This window comes from Periplaneta americana, chromosome 7 (assembly GCF_040183065.1).
Source record: "Periplaneta americana isolate PAMFEO1 chromosome 7, P.americana_PAMFEO1_priV1, whole genome shotgun sequence".
NCBI classification, from domain to species: Eukaryota; Metazoa; Arthropoda; class Insecta; order Blattodea; family Blattidae; genus Periplaneta; species Periplaneta americana.
Genome location: NC_091123.1, coordinates 103,947,763 through 103,971,368, shown reverse-complemented (window position 1 = coordinate 103,971,368; position 23,606 = coordinate 103,947,763). Strand labels below are relative to the sequence as shown.

The 23,606-nt window shown below is 39.4% G+C and overlaps 1 protein-coding gene across 13 annotated transcripts in view; it reads right to left on the bottom strand.

The window, feature by feature from the left end:
• Positions 1 to 7,132: 7,132 nt before the first annotated feature.
• LOC138703320 (germ cell nuclear acidic protein-like) overlaps positions 7,133 to 23,606 on the bottom strand; it is a 300,735-nt gene continuing 284,261 nt past the window's right edge. For 4 of the 13 annotated variants that reach the window (XM_069831106.1, XM_069831110.1, XM_069831112.1 and 1 more), the window contains one exon: positions 7,133 to 11,231. In XM_069831106.1, coding sequence (XP_069687207.1) covers positions 10,949 to 11,231 — 283 coding nt within the window. In that variant the 3' untranslated portion in view covers positions 7,133 to 10,948. The other 9 variants (XM_069831107.1, XM_069831111.1, XR_011333103.1 and 6 more) reach the window with 9 other exon arrangements.

Below are 23,606 nucleotides of genomic sequence, written 5' to 3'. Positions count from 1 at the left end.
TAATATCCCTTTTATTGCCAACTCTAGCATTGAAATCCCTTGTTAGAATCAAGTAATCATTTTTTTTATTAATTTTATCCACTGTATTTTGCAGTAAGTTGTAAAATTTGTTTGTTTCTACATCTCTTCCTTCTTATGGAGCATATATACTTAAAACTGTCAAATATCCTCTTTCTATTTTTACGTGCAAAATGATCATTCTTTCATTGATGCATGTATAACTATGAATTTTATTTTTCCATGCTTTATGAATCAATAGTGCCAAAAATAGTAAAGACTTTCAAACAACAACTTCGTATGTGACATTTGATGTCATGGTTTTCGTGGAATTACCCATAGACTAAATTGTGAGGAGTGATAACAGAACGTGCTGATCCAGTCGATTATTACCATGTTAGCATGAAATGGATGAATTTGTATAATGCTTATAATTTTATTTTTACTATTACACTCTTACTACGTCATACTACTTTTGGCCAATAAAACGGTACGAAAGGACGTATTTCAACCAATCATGGCTGCATATCGCACAATTTTATCGCGTCCCTAGCATTTGTTTCTTTGTTTGCCAACATTTGAAACTTCGCTGGTCTGGACGTCAAAAATATATATAAAATTACAAACCACTCCAGTCGATGCACAGCAGTTTCAAATATGACTCGCATTGGCATTCAAGAACAAGAATTAATAAAAATCACTGATCATACCTATGCATCTTCTGAAATCCGATTTACAAATAAATGAAGAGCACCATTCGGAAATCCTGAATAAGTTGAATACACCATGTAGGCCTATATCAACTAGTTCCACTTCTATTATGCACACGTCCAATATAACATCAATTGAACCACCAACCACATTCAAATTTGAAAATTGTACATTCAATAATTATTCCTTTTAAAATGATTCATTCGGAAATTCTGAATAAGTTGAATACACCATGTAGGGCTAAATCAACGAGTTCCACTTCTATTACACACACGTCCAATATAACATCAATTGAACCACCAACCACATTCAAATTTGAAAATTGTACATTCAATAATTATTCCTTTTAAAATTATTCATGTTTATTTTTTATGTCATCGTCGTTAATTAAAACTTTCCTAACACTTGTGTATATTAGTTAGGTTATGTTATAGCATCTGCTCTGAGAGGATAAAAAGAACTTCTGCTATATGATATTATGGATAGTCACGTATCAGAGATTGTTTAATATAAAGATTTATTGAATAGTAATCATTACAGTGTCTGTATAAAGACACTACTGCCATCTACCATGCATCTAGCGTAATATTTGTAATGTTGAGATGGTACAATAATACATTTGAAGACAGTTGTATTTTCGTAAGTCAATTAATATTTTATTGTATTGGAGTACTTCGTTACTTCTAATCTTTATATACTTTCTTCTAATCGTGTAATAGTCAATTAAATCCCATCGAGTTTTGATTTTCTCTAGATAAATCAAAACGTCTAGTGAGATTACTGTTGATAATATTAATCGCGAATAATTCAATGAAAGCTCACCAGATCATGCAAGTAAACCTTCTGAAGAATATAAAAACATAACTAAACAGTACCTACCTCATGTCATTTCAGTTCAGCAGCACAACACCTGACCCTCATTTTCGTATTTTTAAGTTTACACCAGGGGCGGCTTTCAAAGGGGGGCTGCGGAGCTGCAGCACCCCCAGACATTTGTGGCTCGTCTCGTTTTATGTTGTGAAATACATTTATTATACAGTCCCTATTTAGCGGCTCGATTTTTTTTAAATATTGCTCTCATTGACATGCACGCAATCGTTAGTGAAGTCACTTCCTCCCCTGGTGCTGCTAAAGCGAAGCCAGAGACAGAGACTATGGGTGAAGCCACTTCCTCCCCTGGAGCTGCCAGTCTCGTCTCAGATGCTTTGCACGTTAATTTTATCCCTCCCCCTGCTGCCCCTTGCCATGAATCCAGAGTTTCCAGGCGCTGCAAAATTTGCAGCAGTTTGTCAGTAGTGCGCAGTTTTAAATACATTTTCTTTATTGTTGTGAATATAACAAGTGCAACAATGTTTAATTCTGTACAATATTTACAGTCTATTCAGTCAGTACCTTAACAATTCAAGAGAAATGTGAAATTAAGTGCCGTGCTAGATATAAAACAGTGTTTGACAAGCTGACAAAAGAATACATGAGAATGTTTCATAATTGTGATGTGTTTAAGAAGTTTGTGTGGTTGACAGGCTGTGATATTGAAACTGCGCTATTCTGTTTTCCATGTCATTTGTTTGGTAGTGATTCTAGCTGGACTCAGACAGAACCGATCTTAGGAAACTAAGTGAAAAGATTAATAAACATGCAAATTCAGCAAAACATAACACCTTGAACTTGGCTGTGTTGGGAAGAGTGAATATTCACGAGAGTTTAAGTTCAGCTCATAAACAATCTGTTGTTCAGCTCATAAACAATCTGTTGAACATCATAAAACGGCATGAGGAAAAACAGAGAAGTGTTGTCTAGAATTTTATTATTGACTGTATCAAGTTTTTAGAACCAACAAGTTAGCATTACGAGGGCATAATGAAAAGATAGGGTCTGACAATCAAGGAATATTCCTCAATTTGGTGAAATACACAAGTGAAATAGATTTGATGTTCAAGTTCCATTTGGAGAGTTCTTCGCCATTTAAAGGCCTATCAAAAAGTATTCAAAATCAGCTACTGGAATGTATATTGGACGTATTTAGAGAGAAACTTTTAGGAGAGATTGAGGAAGCCGAATTTGTCTCTGTTTTTGCCGATGAAACCACAGATATATCTGAAAAATTGTGATTGCAGTTCGGTATTGTAACAAAGAAGGAAAAGCCGTGGAGAGACTCTAGGGTTTCTTTAACCCAATCGGACAAGATGAAAATCCAATGTCAGAGTGCATACTTTTACAGCTAGAAACAATTTTGAAACGAAAGAAAGATAAGCTTATTGGATAGAGCTACGATGAAGCAGCTGTGATGAGTGTTGTATTAAATGCAGTACAAGCAAGAGTTAGAGATTGTTACAAGTATGCATATTTTGTGCATTGCTATGCCTATCAGGTGAATCTCATAATGGAAAGAGCCGCTAAACAAAATACAAAGGCTCGCATATTTTTTGCTAATTTATCCAGTATTCCTGCTTCTTCTCTCGATCTCCACATAGTTTGTATTAGATTAATGTGTTTCAAAGACAATTCCATCAGCTGGGGCAACAAGATGGAGTTTTAAAATAAGAATAGTAAATGTTGTTCATGAGAAGGAGGAGTCATTGCTAGAATGTTTTCAAACCATAATGGAATCTGAAACATCTAATAACATCATAATAAATGAGGCAAGTGCCCTGGTGCATACTCTTGAAGATCCTGAATTCAATTTCTGGCTCAGTTTTTTTCATTTATTGATGTATCATGTAGATATATTATACAATCAACTATAACATCGCCAGTCAGATATTTCTAAGGTTCAAATCTGCATATAAAAAATTTAAATTATGGTTTATTTAACGACACTTGCAACTGCAGTGTTGCCGGTGTGCCGGAATTTTGTTCCGCAGGATTCTTTTCGTCGTAAGGTCGAAGTAATTCAGACAAGGGTTGCAGCAGTCAAGGAAGTGTGTGATCTCATCATCACACAAGCTAACATCCGATTCCAGTTCATAGATCATCTGATATTATCTTCTCTTCTGTGTCAAGAAAAATTTGAATGCTCACATCCTGAAAATGACCTAAATGTATGTGTGAAGCTTTTTCCAATGTTCGATAAAGAAAAGAATTCAGAAGTATCAGTGATGCAGTCAAGCTCTTGTAGTTTCTTCTATCTGAGAACTTGCAGGCCTCATTTTCAGAAATTGTGAAACTACTACGCATAGCTATCACCTACCAATGACAACTTCCGAACCAGAACGTTGCTTTTCATGTTTGAAGAGAGTAAAATCCCATCTTAGAAATACGATAAGAGAAAACAGACTGACTGCATTAGCTATGTTTTCCATTGTAAAGACTATGTTAAACGACATATTTGATTTTAATGAGAAGATGATTCAAAAGTTTGCAACCTACAAGACAAGGAGCATGGAACTAATCTTTAAATAAGGTAAGTTGTATGCAGCCCCCCTGAATTCCAATACCCATGAGCCGCCACTGGTTTACACAGAGGCCTAGTAATAAACAGAAATTCCAAGGATCATCAAGAAATATGTGAACAGTCCTTTGTTTTTAATTGGAGTGTTTTATATAGCATACATCATTCATATAGATTCCATTGCAGATTAATTGGCTGATGTGAAATCATTTGTTTTGCAGAGACTGTCAACTGTTTCTCGAGGAAACAAATTTGCAGTTCAGGGTATATTTTACTATCTTCTTGCTTGTAGTTTAGTTTTAATTTTTCAAATTCTCAATAATAACTTCAGAAAGAGACTCAAATGGCCTTTTGAAAATTATTAATACCTATCAGTGTTTAACTGTAATATACAAATTATATTAATAATTTAATTTAATTTATTGTGTTTTGTGTTAGTACATGCAGGAAGACATATTACTGTCTATGAACAAACACGCGAAAAATAAAATAGGCCGAGATAATACAAGTAAATATACACAAGTTTCTGGACGATTCTTAGAATTAATTTACATAGTAATACACAAAAAATTCAGTCTATGTAAAAAAAAAAAAAAAAAAAAAAAAAAAATCACGAAAATCACCAGCTCGTTTTAAGTGACAAAATAAATGGAAAACGCAAATTAGAAAGTCATAATTATATCCGCTTGAGATGTTTTATTTTAACCCTAGTTTTAATATTTGTTTTTAATTTGATTTTCAGTCAAAGACAAATCAAATTCCATTTTCAGTTCTTTTCTTAATGCCGCCATTGCAGATGCTTTTCTTTTCTTCCATTCGAGTAGTTGAGATTTACATAAAATGTCTTTGTGACATTCTAAACTTCTCACAAATTGTGTCTGAAGATGCGCACTTTCTTCTATCATTGTGATAGACAGCTACGCCTATGCAGTATGAATTCGCAGAATAAATTGGAAACGTCTGTTTACATACTCAGCTGGCTGTGCGATAAGATAAAGTGCGAGGGGTGACTCTGCACCATGAAGACCTGGCTTAGTGGATAGGAGAAGTTGTTATTAATCAAAAACAGATCGATTACGACTGGTGACCTCAACTTTTTCGCGAGTTGTGCCTCTTAAGACGCTTCTTTTTGTTATTAATACCTCCCATTAGGTGATGGAGTAATCTTTGTGGGAATTTGCTGCGACACCTATATTATGTCCATCTGCATACCACACACACCTCCCTGTAAATCAAGACCATGTTCATTGTTATTGAATATTATCTGTTCTTTCAACTTAAATCTTATTCGAATCAATGCTGGAATTTAAGATCATAAGTCCTGAAATAATGAAATATGGCGCACAATCAATGATGAAGAAATCTGCATAATAATACTCCCTGGTTCTTACATTAAAATTGCATACCGATATGTGAGACTCAACCCCACAACTTTATCATTACTGGCTGCACGTCTTAACCAATTAAACTAATGTATCAGATATTGCCTTTCGAATTCCACATCTTGATTTTGCAGAATAGTTTATGAGTGAGCAAGACTGCATAACTTCATATAAAAGGTGATTCTCCCGTATATTGTCATAGGTGTTCTCACGCAAAATAGACAGAAATATAGCTGATTTTTAATTCTAGTAAAGTAAGCCTGATACGCATGCTGATAACTTGACAAAAGGGAATATGTATTCATAGCAAACAAAGCTCTTTGATTATTATGAAGCTCCCTCCCCACCCCCAATGTACCAGAAATCTTTGATGCAGAGAATACATGTGAGATTTAAAAAATATATAAGGTATATACTCACTGTGATCATTAAATTCCGAGACTGTGTCTGCTGTGGGTGAAAGGATCACATAATTGACATGTACACACAGCAGTGATGCTAGACGACCCTGAAGAGATGCAACACAAAAGTTTCAAAGTGCTACCTTCATTGAGACCTGTGTTACAGAAGGTTTTGTTAGCACATGCATCCACACATTTGCAAAATCACGATGTTGGAGCAGAGAGTCAACATCAAATTCTTCAGGAAATCGGCAACTGAAACCCATGGGATGTTGAAGCAAGCCTACAGGAATGAAGCAGTGAGTCGGATGAGGTGTTTTGAGTGGCATTCACATTTCAGAAATGGCAGAACATCGCAGGAGAACGTCGAGAGGCCAGGTCGACCACATACGTGCAACACTGCCGAAAATGTAGAAAAAATTCAACAAATTGTGCATGGTGATTGACGCATCACCATCAGAGAAATTGCTCATATCATCAATGTCATTTGGAGAGGTTCAAATGATCCTCATGTCCATTTTGAACATGAACATGAATAACTCTAGAATAAATGGATGCTCCATGACGACTATGTGCCAGCTCACAGAGCTCTCGCAACATGCCAGTTTTACACCCATAACAAGATGGTCGTCGTTCCTCACCCCCATATTCACCAGATTTGGCCCCCAGCGACTTTTGTTTTTGTTTCTGAAGATGAAATTGAAGTTAAAGGGTCGCTGTTTTAATACAGTGGAGGAGATCCAACACAAATCGCAGAAGGTGCTTGACACTCTTCAAGAACGAGACTTCCAGGAGGCATTCCAAAAATGGCAGACATGCTGGGATTAGTGTATAGCTGACCAAGGGGACTACTTTGAAGAGGATGGCAGCCAAATTTAAATCAGGTAATTTTATTTCCATTTATGGGACAGGTCTCGGAATTTAATGATCTCACGAGTATATATCCACAAAGAAGGATATTTGTGTATGTTATAAATGTTTTCATTTCTAATGGTTTCTTATGTCGATGAATGTGGTTCCTGATTAATTCAATACAGTATTTCTTCATTTTTCAAGGAAAAGATAAAGAAAATCCATGCAAGATCGCTGATTTCAATAATCAAACCCTGGACTCTCCAATACTAAGCACGAACTGTAGCATGCATCTAGTCAGATGGAAATCATAGCACTATTTGTTGGTTTTAGTTGAAGTTACATATTGTATATATAATGTAAAATAACATAACAAAATGTGAATGAAACAACACAAATTAAAAATGTCTTTAGTTAGCCTAAGTTCATAAAATTAAGATATACCAATACATAAATACAACTGCAATGAAAGTATATTATTACAATAATTTAATTATTTAAAAACTGTTAAAACTAAATTACTTATAAGGATTACAATAATTTACAAAGATTATATGCTGTGCACTATGAGAACTGTGTCAAATAGATACATTTCCTTCTTCCACTCTTCTTATATTTAAGCAGTACTGATCAAATCACATGTATAAGAAAAATAATAATAAAAACAATCAGTAAGTGAATGTTCCTGAAAGCTATTCGATGACACTACACTGTTGAGCAAAAAAAAAAAAGAGTAACACTTAAGACTTTTTTGATAAATGCATATTAAATTTCAAAACAAAAACACTATCCAACATGCAATACATACATATACATATATAGTGTTCTGCCAAATGGCAGGTCTTTCACTGCAAACCCAGCTTTCTCCAATCTTTCCTATTTTTTGCCTTCTTCTTTGTCTCTGCATATGATCCATATAGTATCTTAATGTCATCTATCATCTGATATCTTCTTCTGCCCCGAACTCTTCTCCTGTTCACCATTCCTTGCAGTGCATTCTTTAGCAGGCAGTTTCTTCTTAGCCAGTAACGCAATCAATTCCTTTTTCTCTTCCTGATCAGTTTCAGCATCATTCTTTCTTCACCCACTCTTTTCAAAACAGCTTCATTTCTTATTCTGTCTGTCAATTTCACACATTCCAAATTAAGCACCTGCTCCAGGCGATTTCTTGCCTCTACTGCTGTAACATGGTGGTCTCCCAACACCTCCAGAGTTAAAAAGTGGTCATCTCTGGCTGATGTTCCTAGTACATTTGCAACATACGAGAACTGAAGCTGCATCCATCACTGATTAATGTAACTACTCTTGCAGTGTCTTGTGGACTCAAAGCCATCTTGAGTTAAACTTTCCTTCACGGATATGTGTACAAAGACTGCCGAATGCAACAAGATCAACAATGGAGACACAGCAAAGACTGCGAAAGATATAAAACATATGTAGTTCTATTGTAAAACTTAATTGATCATCATAAAACTGCAAAACATATCTCAGTGATATAAGGGTTACAAAAGAATGGGGGTGGTCTCGATTTTGTCATATTCTTATTCTAAAATGTTTATAACAGTTCCTAGACCAAAACTAAACTGCATCTCATCAAGATAATTTTGTAATATATATTAAATATTGCAACTGTTACACTGTTTTGCTCAGCAATGTATATTGCAGTATGTATTCACGTCTTGACAATTTCCAATAAAATACTGTATAAAAATACATTATAAATTACTCATTACTTTAAGAAATTGAAAGACCAAAGTTAACTATAACAGGGTTTAATTACTTCTGTTTCAATAATTTTGAAAGTCACAGACTGATATTAGCAGAGTAAATAGTGTATCTTCTTGGTCCTTTTGATTTTGTATGTATTTAGTTAACTTCTAAACTTAAATATCTTTAGTCACATACAGAGCTGATGTTCAATTAAATGTGTGGTCAATAACAGCATTCCTTCTTCTGAAACAGTTCAAATTATGCACCTGCGAGTAAAAAAAGAAACAGCAACACTTGAGATTTTAAAAGCAAAGCTATTTATTTGTTCAAAAACAATTAACACATTTCTATTGTCTTAATCTTTGTTCATTTCACTGTACTGATGTATCAAACGTATTTTTCACTCAAAAAAAAAAAAAAAAAAAAGGCAAATTTATTTACACTGATAGGATACCTGTATCAGCCTGCAGCACAATTCTGATGAGAGCCGCAATTTCCGCCTGGGGAATACACTTCCAGTCTTCTTTGAGAATGTCTCATAGCTCTTCCAGTGTCTCTGGAACGTGATAACGAACATTTCTACCTAAACTGTCCCACATATGCTCCAAAGATGAAGTCTATTCAGGCAGCCAAGCTCATTCTTACCCACACCATCACTGAACTGCCATGAAAAGCTGTCCTTGATGGAAAGATGTATGGAGAATACCTTCATCCAGTGCTCCTTCACACCCTTTCTCGTTCATCTGGGGATATGAGGCTGAATCGGGATTCATCTAACAAGAAAACATTCTCGTGGGGGCAGATAAAAAAGTTAAATATTTTTCTTCCACCATGTTAATAATGTCGAAACAAATGCTTATACAAATTTTGGCTACTCGATCGCAATTACGAGGCCGTCCAGAAAGTGATTTTCCCTGTGGCCGTTTACAGAAAAGAAGTACAATTTCAGGAAAAAATTTATTGAAACAGATGCATCAAGTGTTGCGCTATTTTTCAGCATGTTCCTCACTGGAATTGAGACATTTGTCATCCATGGGATCAATTTTTGTATCCTTGTGTCATAGAAGTCTGTCGCCTGGGGTCAAAACCGGTATGACAAATGTCTCATTTCTGGTGGGGAATATATTGAAAAATTGCGCAACAACTGCTGTGTCTGTTCCAATAAATCTTTCCATGAAATTGTGCTTTCTTTCTGTAAACTGCCCCAGGAAAAATAACTCGAATGGCCAAAATTTATATAAGCACTTGTTTTAACATTATCAACATGATGGAAGTAAAAAATTTAACTTTTTTATCTGCCCCCATGAGAATGTTTGCTTGTAAGAATAAAACTCTTCTCTGTTGTTCACTAGTCCATTACAGATGATTATTTTGCAAAACGTATGTGAGCCTGATGATGATGTCGCATCAAATCTGGGCCAGTGGCAGGTCTTCTGGAAACTAGTTCGGCGTCATGTAACTTCTCCTCGCAATCCACTCACTGACATTTACACCTAGCACTTTTTCAAGTCGATTTCTGGTTTCAACTGTAGTCATGTGGCAGTTATGGAGAACATGAAGGTGCAAAAACTGGTTATCCCTTGCAGAATTTAAACTCCTACCAGATCCTGGTCTTCGAGAATATGAATGAACGCAATTCCCAATACCTTTGCACAGAACGCAAAGTTGTTTGAGTTGTATGCAACATTTGAGCCATATAAAGCAAGCTGTGCCCATCCTTTACCATGGCTGTTCTAGTGGTGTCCTTAGGGCTTAATGCTATCTTAACTCTCTTAAATGTTGTTTAAAACTGAGTAGAATATCATAGAATTCCAGCTTATACAGAAAACAAAACTGGCATAAATTTTAATTGCTTACAATAGAGAGTGAGAGGCAGGGAGTAGTACTTAAGGTGTCATAAAGCATCCAGTACCCAATATTTTCCTCCTAAGACATAAATTAACACTTGCCTAATGTAAACATGGCCATAGAAGCACACAATAACTGTTAAAATTAGCATTATAATTTGATTTATCAAATTTCAGCAAGTGTTGCGTCTGTTTTTGCTCGTCAGTATATACAGCACTTTATGGTCATAGTATTTACTAATTGAAAAAACAAGTATGTCTAGTACTTGACAGAAGACTACAGCAACAATGAGAATAATGGAGATGATAATGACATGACTATTGCTATATTTTTTCAACAAAATTTTATACTTTCAGTGTTAAGCTATCATGCATTCTCAATACAGTCAATACAATATATAACACTAAGTCACATTTCATTTTTAGAAAATATCATTAAGAAAGAGAAGCTGAAATTTTGTTTTCAGCAATAATATTCAATACCTCAATTACTTAGATAAGTTAACTACAAAATGATTTTGAAGAACAGTCAACAGGGCTGTCAAAGAGTAGGTAGAGAAAGATGAAAATCAGAAAAAAAAAAAAAAAAAAAAAAAAAAAAAATTGAATTTAACATAAAAAATTGTCATTCTATTGCAATTGTATTAATACCCAGTCTTATGTCTGCTGTTTTTTGACTTCAGCTCCAATCTTCATTGAAGAAAACTGCTGTCCTAATAAGCGCATTACATCTGCATGCTTGAGGTCTCTTCTCAATTGTTTCACAGAACTATAGTTTTCTTTGACAAAACGAGCAAATCCAACAGGACTACGTTTCTTAGGAAGTGTTTGCAATATGGTTCCAGACTTCCTTCTGGTATTCACTAGAAGCTCAAATACACCAAAACAATGGCCACATCTTTTCACAGCAACATCCAAGGATTTAGAATGGCGACCAATGCTGCAAAAATAAAACAGTTTACATATGAAATATGTTAACCCATTGGATGAAATACTTATTCATAAAGAATTTTTTCGTTTTTTTTTTTCCCTTCCTTATTCATAAACAATTTTTTTTTTATCATTTACCTATATTATTCAAAAGAGAACATGTGAGGTCAACAGTGAAGAGACTAAATAATAATTATTTATTTATTTATTGATATTTATGTGCTGGACAACAGCCATTGGCCAATAAAAGTCCAGCACAGTGATACAATTAATACATTAAAATGAATAACTATGGTACAAATTAAATAATTGAGTTAACAACAAAATGAAGAACACAGATTACAATAAAAGATTAATTTACAGAATACTATAAAATTTTAGGGAAAGGAGTTGATTATTACAAAAGTATTACCAATTTGTGTTTAAGGATTATGCAAATAATATTAGCAAAGACAGTGCCATATTCTAATACTTCTATACATTGAATGGATCGAAATCACCTACATGTAAGTTAGCATTTTTAATACATCTGGAGACCGGCGAGGAAGATTTAGAATTTCTAATATAGTAGAGTTTGTGATGTCTCATGTCCTTCATAGGAATACGAAGGCTGACACTGTTTAAGAAAGATTGACAATTAATGTCACCTTTACGGACCTTACATAAGAATAAGTAATCGAGATCATGACGTGTGGCATACAAGCTTCGACATTTAAAGTGCTCGCATTTTTTATCATAGTTATACCCAGAGTTATTAGGCATAAATCTGTACGAACATAATGAAATAAATTTCCTTTGAATATTTTCCAGTTTTGCCGAATCAGTACTAGTAATAGAGTTCCAAACTACGGATGCATATTCGAGTTTCGATCTCACTAATGTATAGTATAGTATTAAAAGAGAGTCAGGTGTTGAAAAAGAATAAGTAATTGACCGAATTATTCCTAACATTCTTATTGCATGGTTATAAATATAATCAATGTGGTTGTGAAAATGTAATTTATTGTCAATTAATATACCGAGGTCTCTAATACAATCTTTTCTGTTAATTAATACATTTTTTAGATGATAGTTATATTTTAGTGTAGAGGTTTTCCTTGAAAATAATATTACGTAAGTTTTGGATTCATTAATCATCATCCCGTTATCAAATGTCCAATTGGTAATTGAATTAATGTCATCCTGGAGAAATTGACAGTCAGCAACACTATTGATTTTAAGAAAATTTTAAGATCGTCAGCAAATAATAGATAGTCAGAACTTATTCTTTTGCAAATATTGTCAATGAAGATTAAAAATAGAAGAGGTCCTAAAGTTGAGCCCTGGGGCACACCACAAATAATATTAAATGGATCAGAGAGAGTATTTTAAATTCGTACACTTGATTGTCTATCGTGTAAATAATTTTCAAACCAGCTTACGTAGCTTACCGATAATCCTACATTATCTAATTAGGCAACAGAATAGAATGTGGAACTATGTCAAATGCCTTACTGAAATCAAAATATATTGCATCTGTTTGGCCCTGGGATTCAACAACTGGTACAATCTGATTCAAATAAGAGACTAAGTTAGTTGTAGTAGATTTGGATTTAGTAAATCTGTGCTTCCAGAATTTAATTTGTTTTTTACAAAAAAGGAAATATATTTGTGAATTATAGTTTCAAAAATTTTTGAGAAATTATTTAAAATAGAGATAGGTCTGTAGTTACCAACTACATTCCTTTTGCCATTTTTAAGGAATAACTGCTGCTTGTTTCCAGTATGATGGAAATACCCCAGTTTTAAAGCTTAAGTTAAATATGTGAACTAATAGAGATATAAGAATTTCAGAACACTCTTTTATTATAACATCTGGAATACCATCAGTGCCCATTTATTTGGTGGGCTTTAATTTTTTAATTGATTTCCTTACATCATTATGTGTTACCCTATAGGTATAGATAGACAGTCTGTACAAATTGTTATTATTGTTTTGTGCCTTAAGAGTAAGCTTTTTTCTGAACTGAATTGAAATGGTTAGCAAATGAGTTGACAATATCTTTTTCATCAGTAAGGTGTTTATCTTTAATAATTAATTCATATGGGTGGTTATCAGTTTTATGAAATGATTCAACGTATTTCCAAAATTTCCTGGGTTAATTTTTTAAATTTTCATGATTTTTTAAGCCAAATTAATTTATCAGTTTTGATTTTAGAGTTTACTAGTTTTCTATAATTAGAAAAAAATTTGGTAATAGGCATCAGTATTGAATATTTTATATTTTTTTGTGTGCCATATCTTTTTTTCTGATAAGTTGACGTAAGCTGTTTAAAAACCATTCAGGATATTTAGACCTTTTAGTCATTGTGATTGGAATTGACTGACATATGGCATTTTTAACATTCGAACATAGTGAATTAGTTGCTACATTTACATCATTGGCTTGATACACACAATAATTCTAGTCACAATTATATAGGCTAGTGTAAAGATTTAAGTAATCACCTTGAGCATAATTATGAAAACAACTTTGTTGATTATCAAGTGGCATCCATATTGGAATCAAAACAAGTCTGACTGAAACAGATGTACAGTAATATAAAAGCGGATGATAAAGATATAGGGCGGCTCCAATCATTTACAATATTAGGTAGAAAGCAAAAATGAACAGAGAGAACATTAAATTTAATGTAGTAAATATTGCATATATATATATTTATTTGGAGCACAACAATGGTATAAAAATGTAATAATTTTTCTGACAGTAGTTGACTGTAAAGAAAACTTGTATATCGAAATTATTAAGTTTCGATAATAATACAGGTATTACTTATACAGTTACGTTTGTATAACTGAAATTACTAAAATCTTTACCAAAATGTTATCTATAATGCCACTCTGTAAGTTGTAACAGTGTGGAGATAGTATGTATTTTAAGGATGAGGAAAGTCTTTAAACAGGAACTTGTATTGAAGGAACTGTAGTGCAGCTGAGGCACTGCATGTTTGTTTTTGTGCCAATAGTTAACCCCTTACTGCATTCTGGAACAGATATGGCACATACCGGTTTTATATTCATATAACTTATAATATAAGCATATAATATTTCAAACTGGATACTGGGACAGATGTGGCACTCTGTCAAGAATTGAATTTGACCATAAGTGACATCAGTTGAGAAAGAACTACTTAAGTTATTTGAATATAAAATCGGTGTGTCCAAGACTGTCCCATGCGGTAAGGGGTTAAAAATGTTTTCTTTGGATTGCAGTCAGGGAAGATCAGAGAATGTGAAGAGGCTGGCACGAAGATCTCGATTTTATTTTCTTTCTTTCTCTAAACCTTTCGTCATGCTCTCAATTTCGTCGTGTGAATTTGACTGGCAGCGGGAACATGCAATGATTCCATCCTCTTAATATGAATCCATGAATTCATCAAATGCTGCTTAGCCCTTTCAGTTTCTTTCTGCGAGATGACCCTTTGTATCTTAGATTATGGTACAGTCCTGCAAGGAAGATGTCATTCTCGAACAGATGTTTTTACTTTCGTTGTTTCTAAGATGCAGTGGGTCCGAACACAACAGAAGTCAAAATAGTTCATTGGTCTTCTTGCAGGTGTTTTGTGGCTGTACGAGCTGGCATTAAAGTATTTACAATAGATTGCATGTTGATCCAAGTTTGAGACGACAAATGTAAAATTTGATTGGTGCCAATGCAACATGGCTTCAGTTCCAGCAAGTGCTAAAGCATATCTAGTGGCAGTCTAGTACTGGTTTTCGCTGTCATATTGCTTGTAGTACACCTCTTACAGTAAAGGTACGCAATTTTTTGCATATGCTCTGCACTTGGGCAATAATATGGCTATGGAATCTTTCAGTATGTCATTTACAGTCAACTGAGGAGTATAAGCTCTATACCTCACAGAAGTAACCATGAATCTCAACCTTTCTGCAAATGAAGTTCTCAATGCTGTTCCATCTCTGCTGAAAATAAGACTACTTTCAGTATCAACCACTAACATAGAATTTTCTGCTTCATTCCACATAATATGCAACGTATTATTTATGCCATTTTCAGTGTTGTTAAAAAAAATGTTATGTTTTATTTAACGACGCTTGCAACTGCCGAGTTTATATCAGCATTGCTGGAGTGCTGGAATTTTGTCCTTTTGCATGGCAATAAATCTACTGACATGAGTTTGTTGCATTTAAGCACATTTAAATGCCATTGTCCTGGCCCGGGATTGAACCCACAACCTCGGGCATAGAAGGCCAGCGCTATACCAACTCCGCCAACCAGGCCGACTCTTCAATGTTACTTGTATGATCATCTATTTAATCAAGTGTAAGCATCTTCACGAGTTTAATTTTATTCCACCTCTTATCTGTGGTTACTAAATAAATATGTTGCCTAACAAACAGTTAAGACAACCTTCTTCACTGTTTCAGCATCATGTGTCATGCTCATGACTATAGAAAAGTTCTTTAACTGCAACAGAAGGCCTATGTATAATTATGATTGCGCTGTCAACATTAATTCCCAAGAATTGAAAATCAACACAAGGTGCAGCATAAATTTTTAGAAATACCATTTTTCCACTTATCTCATTACGTATATTATGCCGAATCTCTATTGCTCTTAATATGGTCGCGAATTTTGTGTAAGCTGATATTTCTTGACCAAGATTCCAGCAGAATCAAACTGACGAAATTACAGGAGGCTAAGTCATCTATGAGTGCTAATGATCTGCCGTGAACAATAATCAAATTTACAAATTTCTTTACCAACATAGATCTACTATGTTTGTGTCTAAAAAGCGCCTTTTTAGTATTGTGAATTTTATTAGTAACAACAATGTAATTTATTCGTCACAACAATAATTCCTTTCTACAATTCGCCTTAAACGCTCTCGTCAACAATTGGATTTTCACTCAACACAGTATTCGTTATAGCACTCCACTGATGACAATGACAATTTACTTGGACTAGTACGAACAACAATGAACTGTTAATCTTAACTAATATTTACAAAGCACTATTTACAAATCAGAACTACCAGTTCTCAGTTCACAGTTCTTCTATCTCAGTCACTCGAGTTCACAGTATCTCGAACCACAGACCTTCAGAGACAGTTCACTGTACTCGAACTCGGGTCCCTCCAACTGCGGTCCACTGCACTCGAACTCAGGTCCCTCCAACTGCGGTCCACTGCACTCGAACTCAGGCCCCTCCAACTGCGGTCCACTGCACTCGAACTCAGGCCTTCGGATGCTTACGCAGATGCAGACGCACACTCGAGTCGAACTCCGGTACACAAGACTGGCTTGCTTGCTCTGGCTTTCTCACTGACTGGCTAACTGAAAACTGCTCGAGTTCACTGGCGCTTCTTCTTTTATAGCAAAATCATAGTTGCGAGAATTTTCTACAGGTGTGTAGAGAATTATCTGTATATCTCCACTTCGACGGACTTCTCGAAGGGTCGGGAAGTTCCGTTCCCCATTCACTGCGTTAAGTAGCAGCTGCGCGCGCAGCCTCCTCTCGCGTGTAGGCCCCTTTCCCCACTACTCCGCCGCGCGCCATCCCTCCGTGCTCCGCGCGATCAGCTTTCTTGCCGGACGCTGGTCGTGAGTTCGAATCTCACGTCGCTGTCACATTGCCCCCTCCTTAGGGCTGCTCGTCCCGGGCAGTCCCTTGGTAGGCTGCTAATCGGTCCAGATGCACCACCATCATCTTCCCTCGAGGTTGTCGCTGGATGCGGTACACCACGTCGTTGATCCGGGTCACCACGCGGTATGGTCCATCCCAGGCACGCTGCAGCTTTGGTGATTTCCCTTTGGTCCTGGTAGGTCGATACAGCCACACCAGGTCGCCCTCCTGGAATCCAGCAGAGTTGGCTAATCTGTCGTAGCGCACCTTCATCCTGTCGCTGGCCATCTTGAGGTGCTCTCTGGCCAGTTGGTGAACTCCATTCAACTTCTCGGTGAGTTCTGCCACATAGTCAGTCGCTGGCTGGTCGGCGCAGGGTGGCGTGCCAAACAGCAGATCACAGGGCAGGCGCAGCTCTCTCCCGAAGACCATGTTTGCCAGTGTCATCCCTGTTGTATCGTGGACCGAAGCTCTGTAGGCCAAGAGGAACAGTGGGACTCTGGCATCCCAGTCTCGTTGATGGTTGGACACCACCTTCCGCAGATGCTCTTCCAAGGTTTTGATGTAGCGTTCCACCATACCATCGGACTGTAGGTGGAGGGGAGTGGTCCTGGTTTTATGCACCCCCAGACGCTCGAGCAATTCTCCCATCAGGTTGGATTCGAAGTTGCGCCCCTGATCGCTATGCAATTCCCGGGGCACCCCGAATCGGCAGATGAAGTTGTCAAGCAGCGCGTCGGCCACCGTCGAAGCCTCTTGGTTGGGAATCGCGTACACCTCTGGCCATTTTGTGAAGTAATCCATGGCGACTAGCAGGTAGCGGTTCCCGCGATCCGTGACCGGGAATAGTCCAGCAACGTCGATGGCGATCCTCTCAAAAGGAGCTCCCATGTTGTACTGCTGCATGGCTCCCCTGCTGCGTGTCCTTGGTCCGCGACTGGCCGCACAGGTGTCGCATCTTCGGCACCATTGTTCCGTGTCGGTTCTCTGATGCAACCAGTAGAACCTCTGTCTTAACTTGTCCAGCGTCTTGTTGGCTCCCAGGTGTCCTCCAGTCACTCCAGCATGAGTCTCCTCCAGCACTTCCTTCACCTTGCTCCTAGGCAGGACAAGTTGTTCTATGCGGGTCCTTCCATCGGCCGACTCCCAAATCCTCTTCAGGATACCGTCCTTGACAGTGAAGGATTCCCACTGGGCCCAGTAGCTCTTGTAAGTGGTGCTACGGTTTGCGATATCGGCCCACACTGGTCTCTGGCCGGACTCCACATCACGCAGTAGCTGTCCAATGTTTGGGTCCTCCAGCTGCTCCCTCCTTATGGCGGCGTTATCCCATCCTGGGCTCGGCTGGGCGGCAATTGCTCGGACTGCGTGGGCGCCATCACGCTCTTCTACTTTCAGGCAGTGTTTACAGCCATCCGGGCACGGGCGTCGTGATAAGGCATCAGCGTTGGAATGTTTCTTCCCTTGTCGGTGTTCAGAGGTGAAGTTGTACTCCTGCAGTCTTGAACCCAACGGGCGGTCTGCCCCTCCAGATTCTTGAAGCCCAATAGCCAGGTGAGTGCAGAATGGTCTGTCCTCAGATGGAATTCCTGGCCATACAAATACTTGTGGAAATGCTTCAGGGCTTCCACAATGGCAAGAAGTTCTCTACGCGTCACACAGTAGTTTCTCTCAGCCTTGGATAGTGTTCGGCTGAAGTAGGCAATCACCCTCTTTTGCCCGTCCTGTTCCTGAGAGAGTACTCCGCCGATGCCTACGTTGCTAGCGTCCGTGTCGAGCGTGAACTTCCTTCCAGGGATGGGATATCCCAGTACAGGAGCAGTGCAGAGCGCCTCTTTCAGCGACTGGAAGGATGACTCCGCCTCGTCTGTCCACTGGAATGGTCGTTTCTCCTCGGTCAGCTGGGTTAGAGGCTTAGCGATGTTGGCGTACCCAGCTACGAACCTTCTGTAATAAGTGCAGAGGCCGAGAAAGCAGCGCAGCTCCTGCTTGTCCCTCGGTCTCGGCCATCATCTGACGGCTTGTAGCTTCTCCGGGTCCGTGGCCACTCCGTTGGTCCCTACATGTGCCCCAGGTAGTTGACCTTCTTCTGGAATAGATGACATTTCTTCGGGTTCAACTTTAGTCTGGCTTGTCGCAGTCTCTCGAACACTTTCCTCAGGTTCAACAGCTGTTCGCCGAAAGTCTTGCCCACCACGATGACGTCATCAAGGTACAGCAAACAGGTGTCGTATGTCAGGCCTCTCATTACGGACTCCATTAGTCTCTGGAATGTAGCCGGGGCGTTGCAGAGGCCGAACGGCATAACGGTGAACTGCCATAGTCCCTGGCCTGTAGAGAATGCCGTTTTCTCCTTGTCCTCAGGATGTAGCGCCACCTGCCAGTATCCTGACTTGAGATCCAACGTCGAGAACCACTCTGCTCCGGCCAGGGTGTCCAACGTGTCGTCAATTCGTGGAAGGGGAAAGCAGTCTTTCCTGGTGACGTCATTCAGTCTTCTTTAGTCCACGCAGAAACGCAGGTCCCCATTCTTCTTCTTCACCAGCACCACAGGTGATGACCAAGGGCTGTCGGATTCCTCGATGACCCCTCTTGCTTTCATGCCCTCCAATTGTCTGTCAATCTCCCTCTGTTTAGCTAGAGGGACGCGTCGAGGAGGTTGTCTGATTGGGCGAGCATTTCCGGTGTCGATGCGGTGCTGAACTTTCTCCGTTCTCCCGTAGTCGTTTTCAGACAGACTGAACACGTCCTGAAACTCTGTCAGTAGATCGTGGACTTGTCTTCTTTCTTTTTTGCTTAAATTCGCCGGCAATTCTCGAGCCAGCTCTTTCAGTGATGGGTCTAGATCTGGACGTGGTCGGTGACACTCCTCGTTTTCTGCCAGCGACGTCACAGATACCACCGGCTCGACGTTACCTAGTACAGTTCCACTAGGCACCTCCTTGTCCCGATTGGTGACATTCAGGACCCTCACCGGTACCACATTCTGATTCGGGAGTAGGGATCTGGCCACATAAACCCCATCTATCGGAGTTGTTTGCGAATCGAGGAGCAGGTTTCTCTTAGGTTGTCCGTCCAGTCTTGCCGTCACCACCATCTCGCAGCCTGCCGGAATTGTCACATGATCCTCCAAGGTGAGTCTGCTGGCCATGGGTTGGTCTTCGACGTCCCTCAGGAACACTTCATCCTGACCAAAACGGAGGATACGGCGCCAGACGTCCACTGTTGCATCGAAGATCCGCATGGCGTCGAGTCCCAGGATGACGTCTTCAGTGATGTAGGCGACGAACACCCACATCTCCAGTCTCCTCTTTCCCAAGGTCAAATCCAGGAAAACCTCTTTCTGGATGGGCAGGCTCTCGCCTGAGGCAGTACGTAGCAGCGGCGTCCTCCCAGGTAGGCCACGCACGACTTCAGGTCTGGCGATAGTGAGCGACGCCCCGTTGTCTACCAGTACTCTGCATGGGCGGCCTCTTATCCATCCGTCAGCAATCAGCCCATCGTCGCATCTTCTGTTAACCGTCTTCAAGATCAGCCGAGGGGATGGTGATGACGGCGCCGACGTGCCCCTCATCGCATCGGCCCCTTTTAGTTTTCCTGTTTGTGACCAGATCGGTCACAGTCCCTCCTCAGGTGTCCAGGCTCGCCACAAGACCAGCAGGTAGACACTCCTCGTCTTCGTCGCTCGGGTGATTTCGGTTGACGCTCCTCGACGTCGGCCGCCGCGACGCTCCTAATCCGGTGCGACGTCGAGACGTTCGCCGTCAACTTTGCTGCCTCCATCCTGAGGGCCGCCGCCAGAGCTGCGTTGATGGTACGATGCTCTGCCAGGAGTAGCTGTTGTCTGATTTCGGGGTCTCGAACTCCGCTGCCGAAGGTGTAGGCCGCCTCTCCAGCGATGAAATCATTAGGTGGGCCCCTGAGCGCCTTATGGGCCAGTTGTTCCACTGCCATCGCAAATTCTAGTAGGGACTCGCCTGACTGTTGGACCCTCGTTTTTAGTTAGGTCCTGAATGCTGCCGCAAGTTGATGGTCACCATAACGTCCCTCCAGGGCCGCCATTATCTCAGCGGCTGTCCCATCTTCTGGAACGCTGTGAAGAATCTCCGACACCTGTCGCTGAAGTGCGGCCAGCAGCTGAATAGTTTTCTCTGCCGGCGTCCACCCATTGTGCTCTGCGATGGCCTCGAACTGGCGACGGAATATCGCCCAAGACGTCGTACCGTCGAACTTCGGCGTCTTGACGTTGTGATGTCTGGCTGAAGGCGATGGTTCCGCAGGGCCACTATAGGGAGTCCTCAACTCTGTGGCCGCTTCTTGCATGGCACGTCGAACCTCCTCGGAAACTATCTGTTTATGTTCTCTAGCCTGGCGATCCACCAACGCGAGGATGTGCTTGTTTTCTACAGCATGTTGGTCCATCAGCACACACGTTTCCTCTTGACGACGTTCGAGATCGCGGATTTTGCCGTCGAAATGGTCTACCTCCTGTCTCAACTCGGCTACTGTCTCGTTTATAGTTGTAAAATTCTGGTTTAGTTTATCCAAATCGGCCTTAAGTTCGTCTTTTACGATGGCGACAATTCCATCTACGTGGGCCGAAACGCTTTCAATTTGCGTAGTGACGTCATCTTTCACTCCGCTTATGTCGCCTTTCATCTCAGTTTTCACTTCACTTATGTCGTTCTTGACCTCACTGATATCGTTCTTCATTTCTGCTTTTACTGCACTTATGTCGTTTTTCATTTCAGCTTTCATTTCCGCGATGGCTTGCAGGATTTGCTATAGGTTCTCCATTGTCGATAATGTCCCGATTCTGACACCAATGTGAATTTTATTAGTAACAACAATGTAATTTATTCGTCACAACAATAATTCCTTTCTACAATTCGCCTTAAACGCTCTCGTCAACAATTGGATTTTCACTCAACACAGTATTCGTTATAGCACTCCACTGATGACAATGACAATTTACTTGGACTAGTACGAACAACAATGAACTGTTAATCTTAACTAATATTTACAAAGCACTATTTACAAATCAGAACTACCAGTTCTCTGTTCACAGTTCTTCTATCTCAGTCACTCGAGTTCACAGTATCTCGAACCACAGACCTTCAGAGACAGTTCACTGTATTCGAACTCGGGTCCCTCCAACTGCGGTCCACTGCACTCGAACTCAGGTCCCTCCAACTGCGGTCCACTGCACTCGAACTCAGGCCCCTCCAACTGCGGTCCACTGCACTCGAACTCAGGCCTTCGGATGCTTACGCAGATGCGGACGCACACTCGAGTCGAACTCCGGTACACAAGACTGGCTTGCTTGCTCTGGCTTTCTCACTGACTGGCTAACTGAAAACTGCTCGAGTTCGCTGGCGCTTCTTCTTTTATAGCAAAATCATAGTTGCGAGAATTTTCTACAGGTGTGTAGAGAATTATCTGTATATCTCCACTTCGACGGACTTCTCAAAGGGTCGGGAAGTTCCGTTCCCCATTCACTGCGTTAAGTAGCAGCTGCGCGCGCAGCCTCCCCTCGCGTGTAGGCCCCTTTCCCCACTACTCCGCCGCGCGCCATCCCTCCGTGCTCCGCGCGATCTGCTTTCTTGCGGGACGCTGGTCGTGAGTTCGAATCTCACGTCGCTGTCACAGTATTTTTCGTATATTTAAAATAAAAATATTGGTACTCTAAATGCAAAAATGCCCAAAAAACCACAAAAATGCTATTTAAAATGAAAAAAAAAACTCTTACAGACAAACACTAGCCTGACAAGTTGGTCTTAGAAGGGAAGGAAAGAAGATTTTACCTAATTTCCAGGAACCGAAGTTCGTTTGGAAAAGTCCATCCTGGCATAAAAGAAGTGGTATGTTTTCCAGGTTAGGTGACAGCTTACGAATTAGTTATTGGAATATTTACTAAAATTAAAATTATTTTTAATTTTATATGAACTCCCAAAATGGATTTTATAAAATCCTAAATCTCTCTTCTTTTTATTTAGCACCTAGAAATCCATTTCCTAGTAATGTAAAGAGTGCATTCTCTTGCTTCTCCCTCTCTGCTCAACCGCAGAAGACTATTCAACTACTGTTGTATTTAGACAGCTTGGCCAATCATAACATTCTGCACAGTAAACCAGGCAAGTCCATTTGATACTAATAAGGAAAGAACAGGATGTATGGGTTAGTCGCTGTGCAGCTCCTGTAAACTATTCCAAAAACGTTAGTACTGTAATTGAACCAATAAAGATATTGTAATTCATTTTACTGTGAGCGCAAGGGCGAAAAAAGAAGACTGCATTGTGTTAAGTCTGAGCGTTTGGATAGCAGTGAGTGGAAAAATTGTAATCTCCCATGGAGTGTAGTTACGTAACAAATGTTTTTCAACATAGCTATAAGTTACATCAGTATGCATGCAGTTCTCCCTCCCATTCCTGATGCATTGAATCTGCTGAGAAACTGACTCACTCTACATCACCCCTACTGAAATGTTCGCACGTAACACCGGCCAAGCTATCTAAACACAACAGTATCTACTGTATTACTATTCATACTAACAGTGTTTGACAATGCACAATCAAAACCATCGTCATCGCGAAAACTTGGACAATGTGAGAGGAGGAATATTTTTGTTAAGAGTTTGGTAAAAACATTAAGTATTTGCTATGTTTAAAGGTATACTACAGAGCAATATAAAAAGACATTATACAATATGCAATCACAACATGCACAAGCGAAGGGTATGACGCTTATGTAATTCGTAT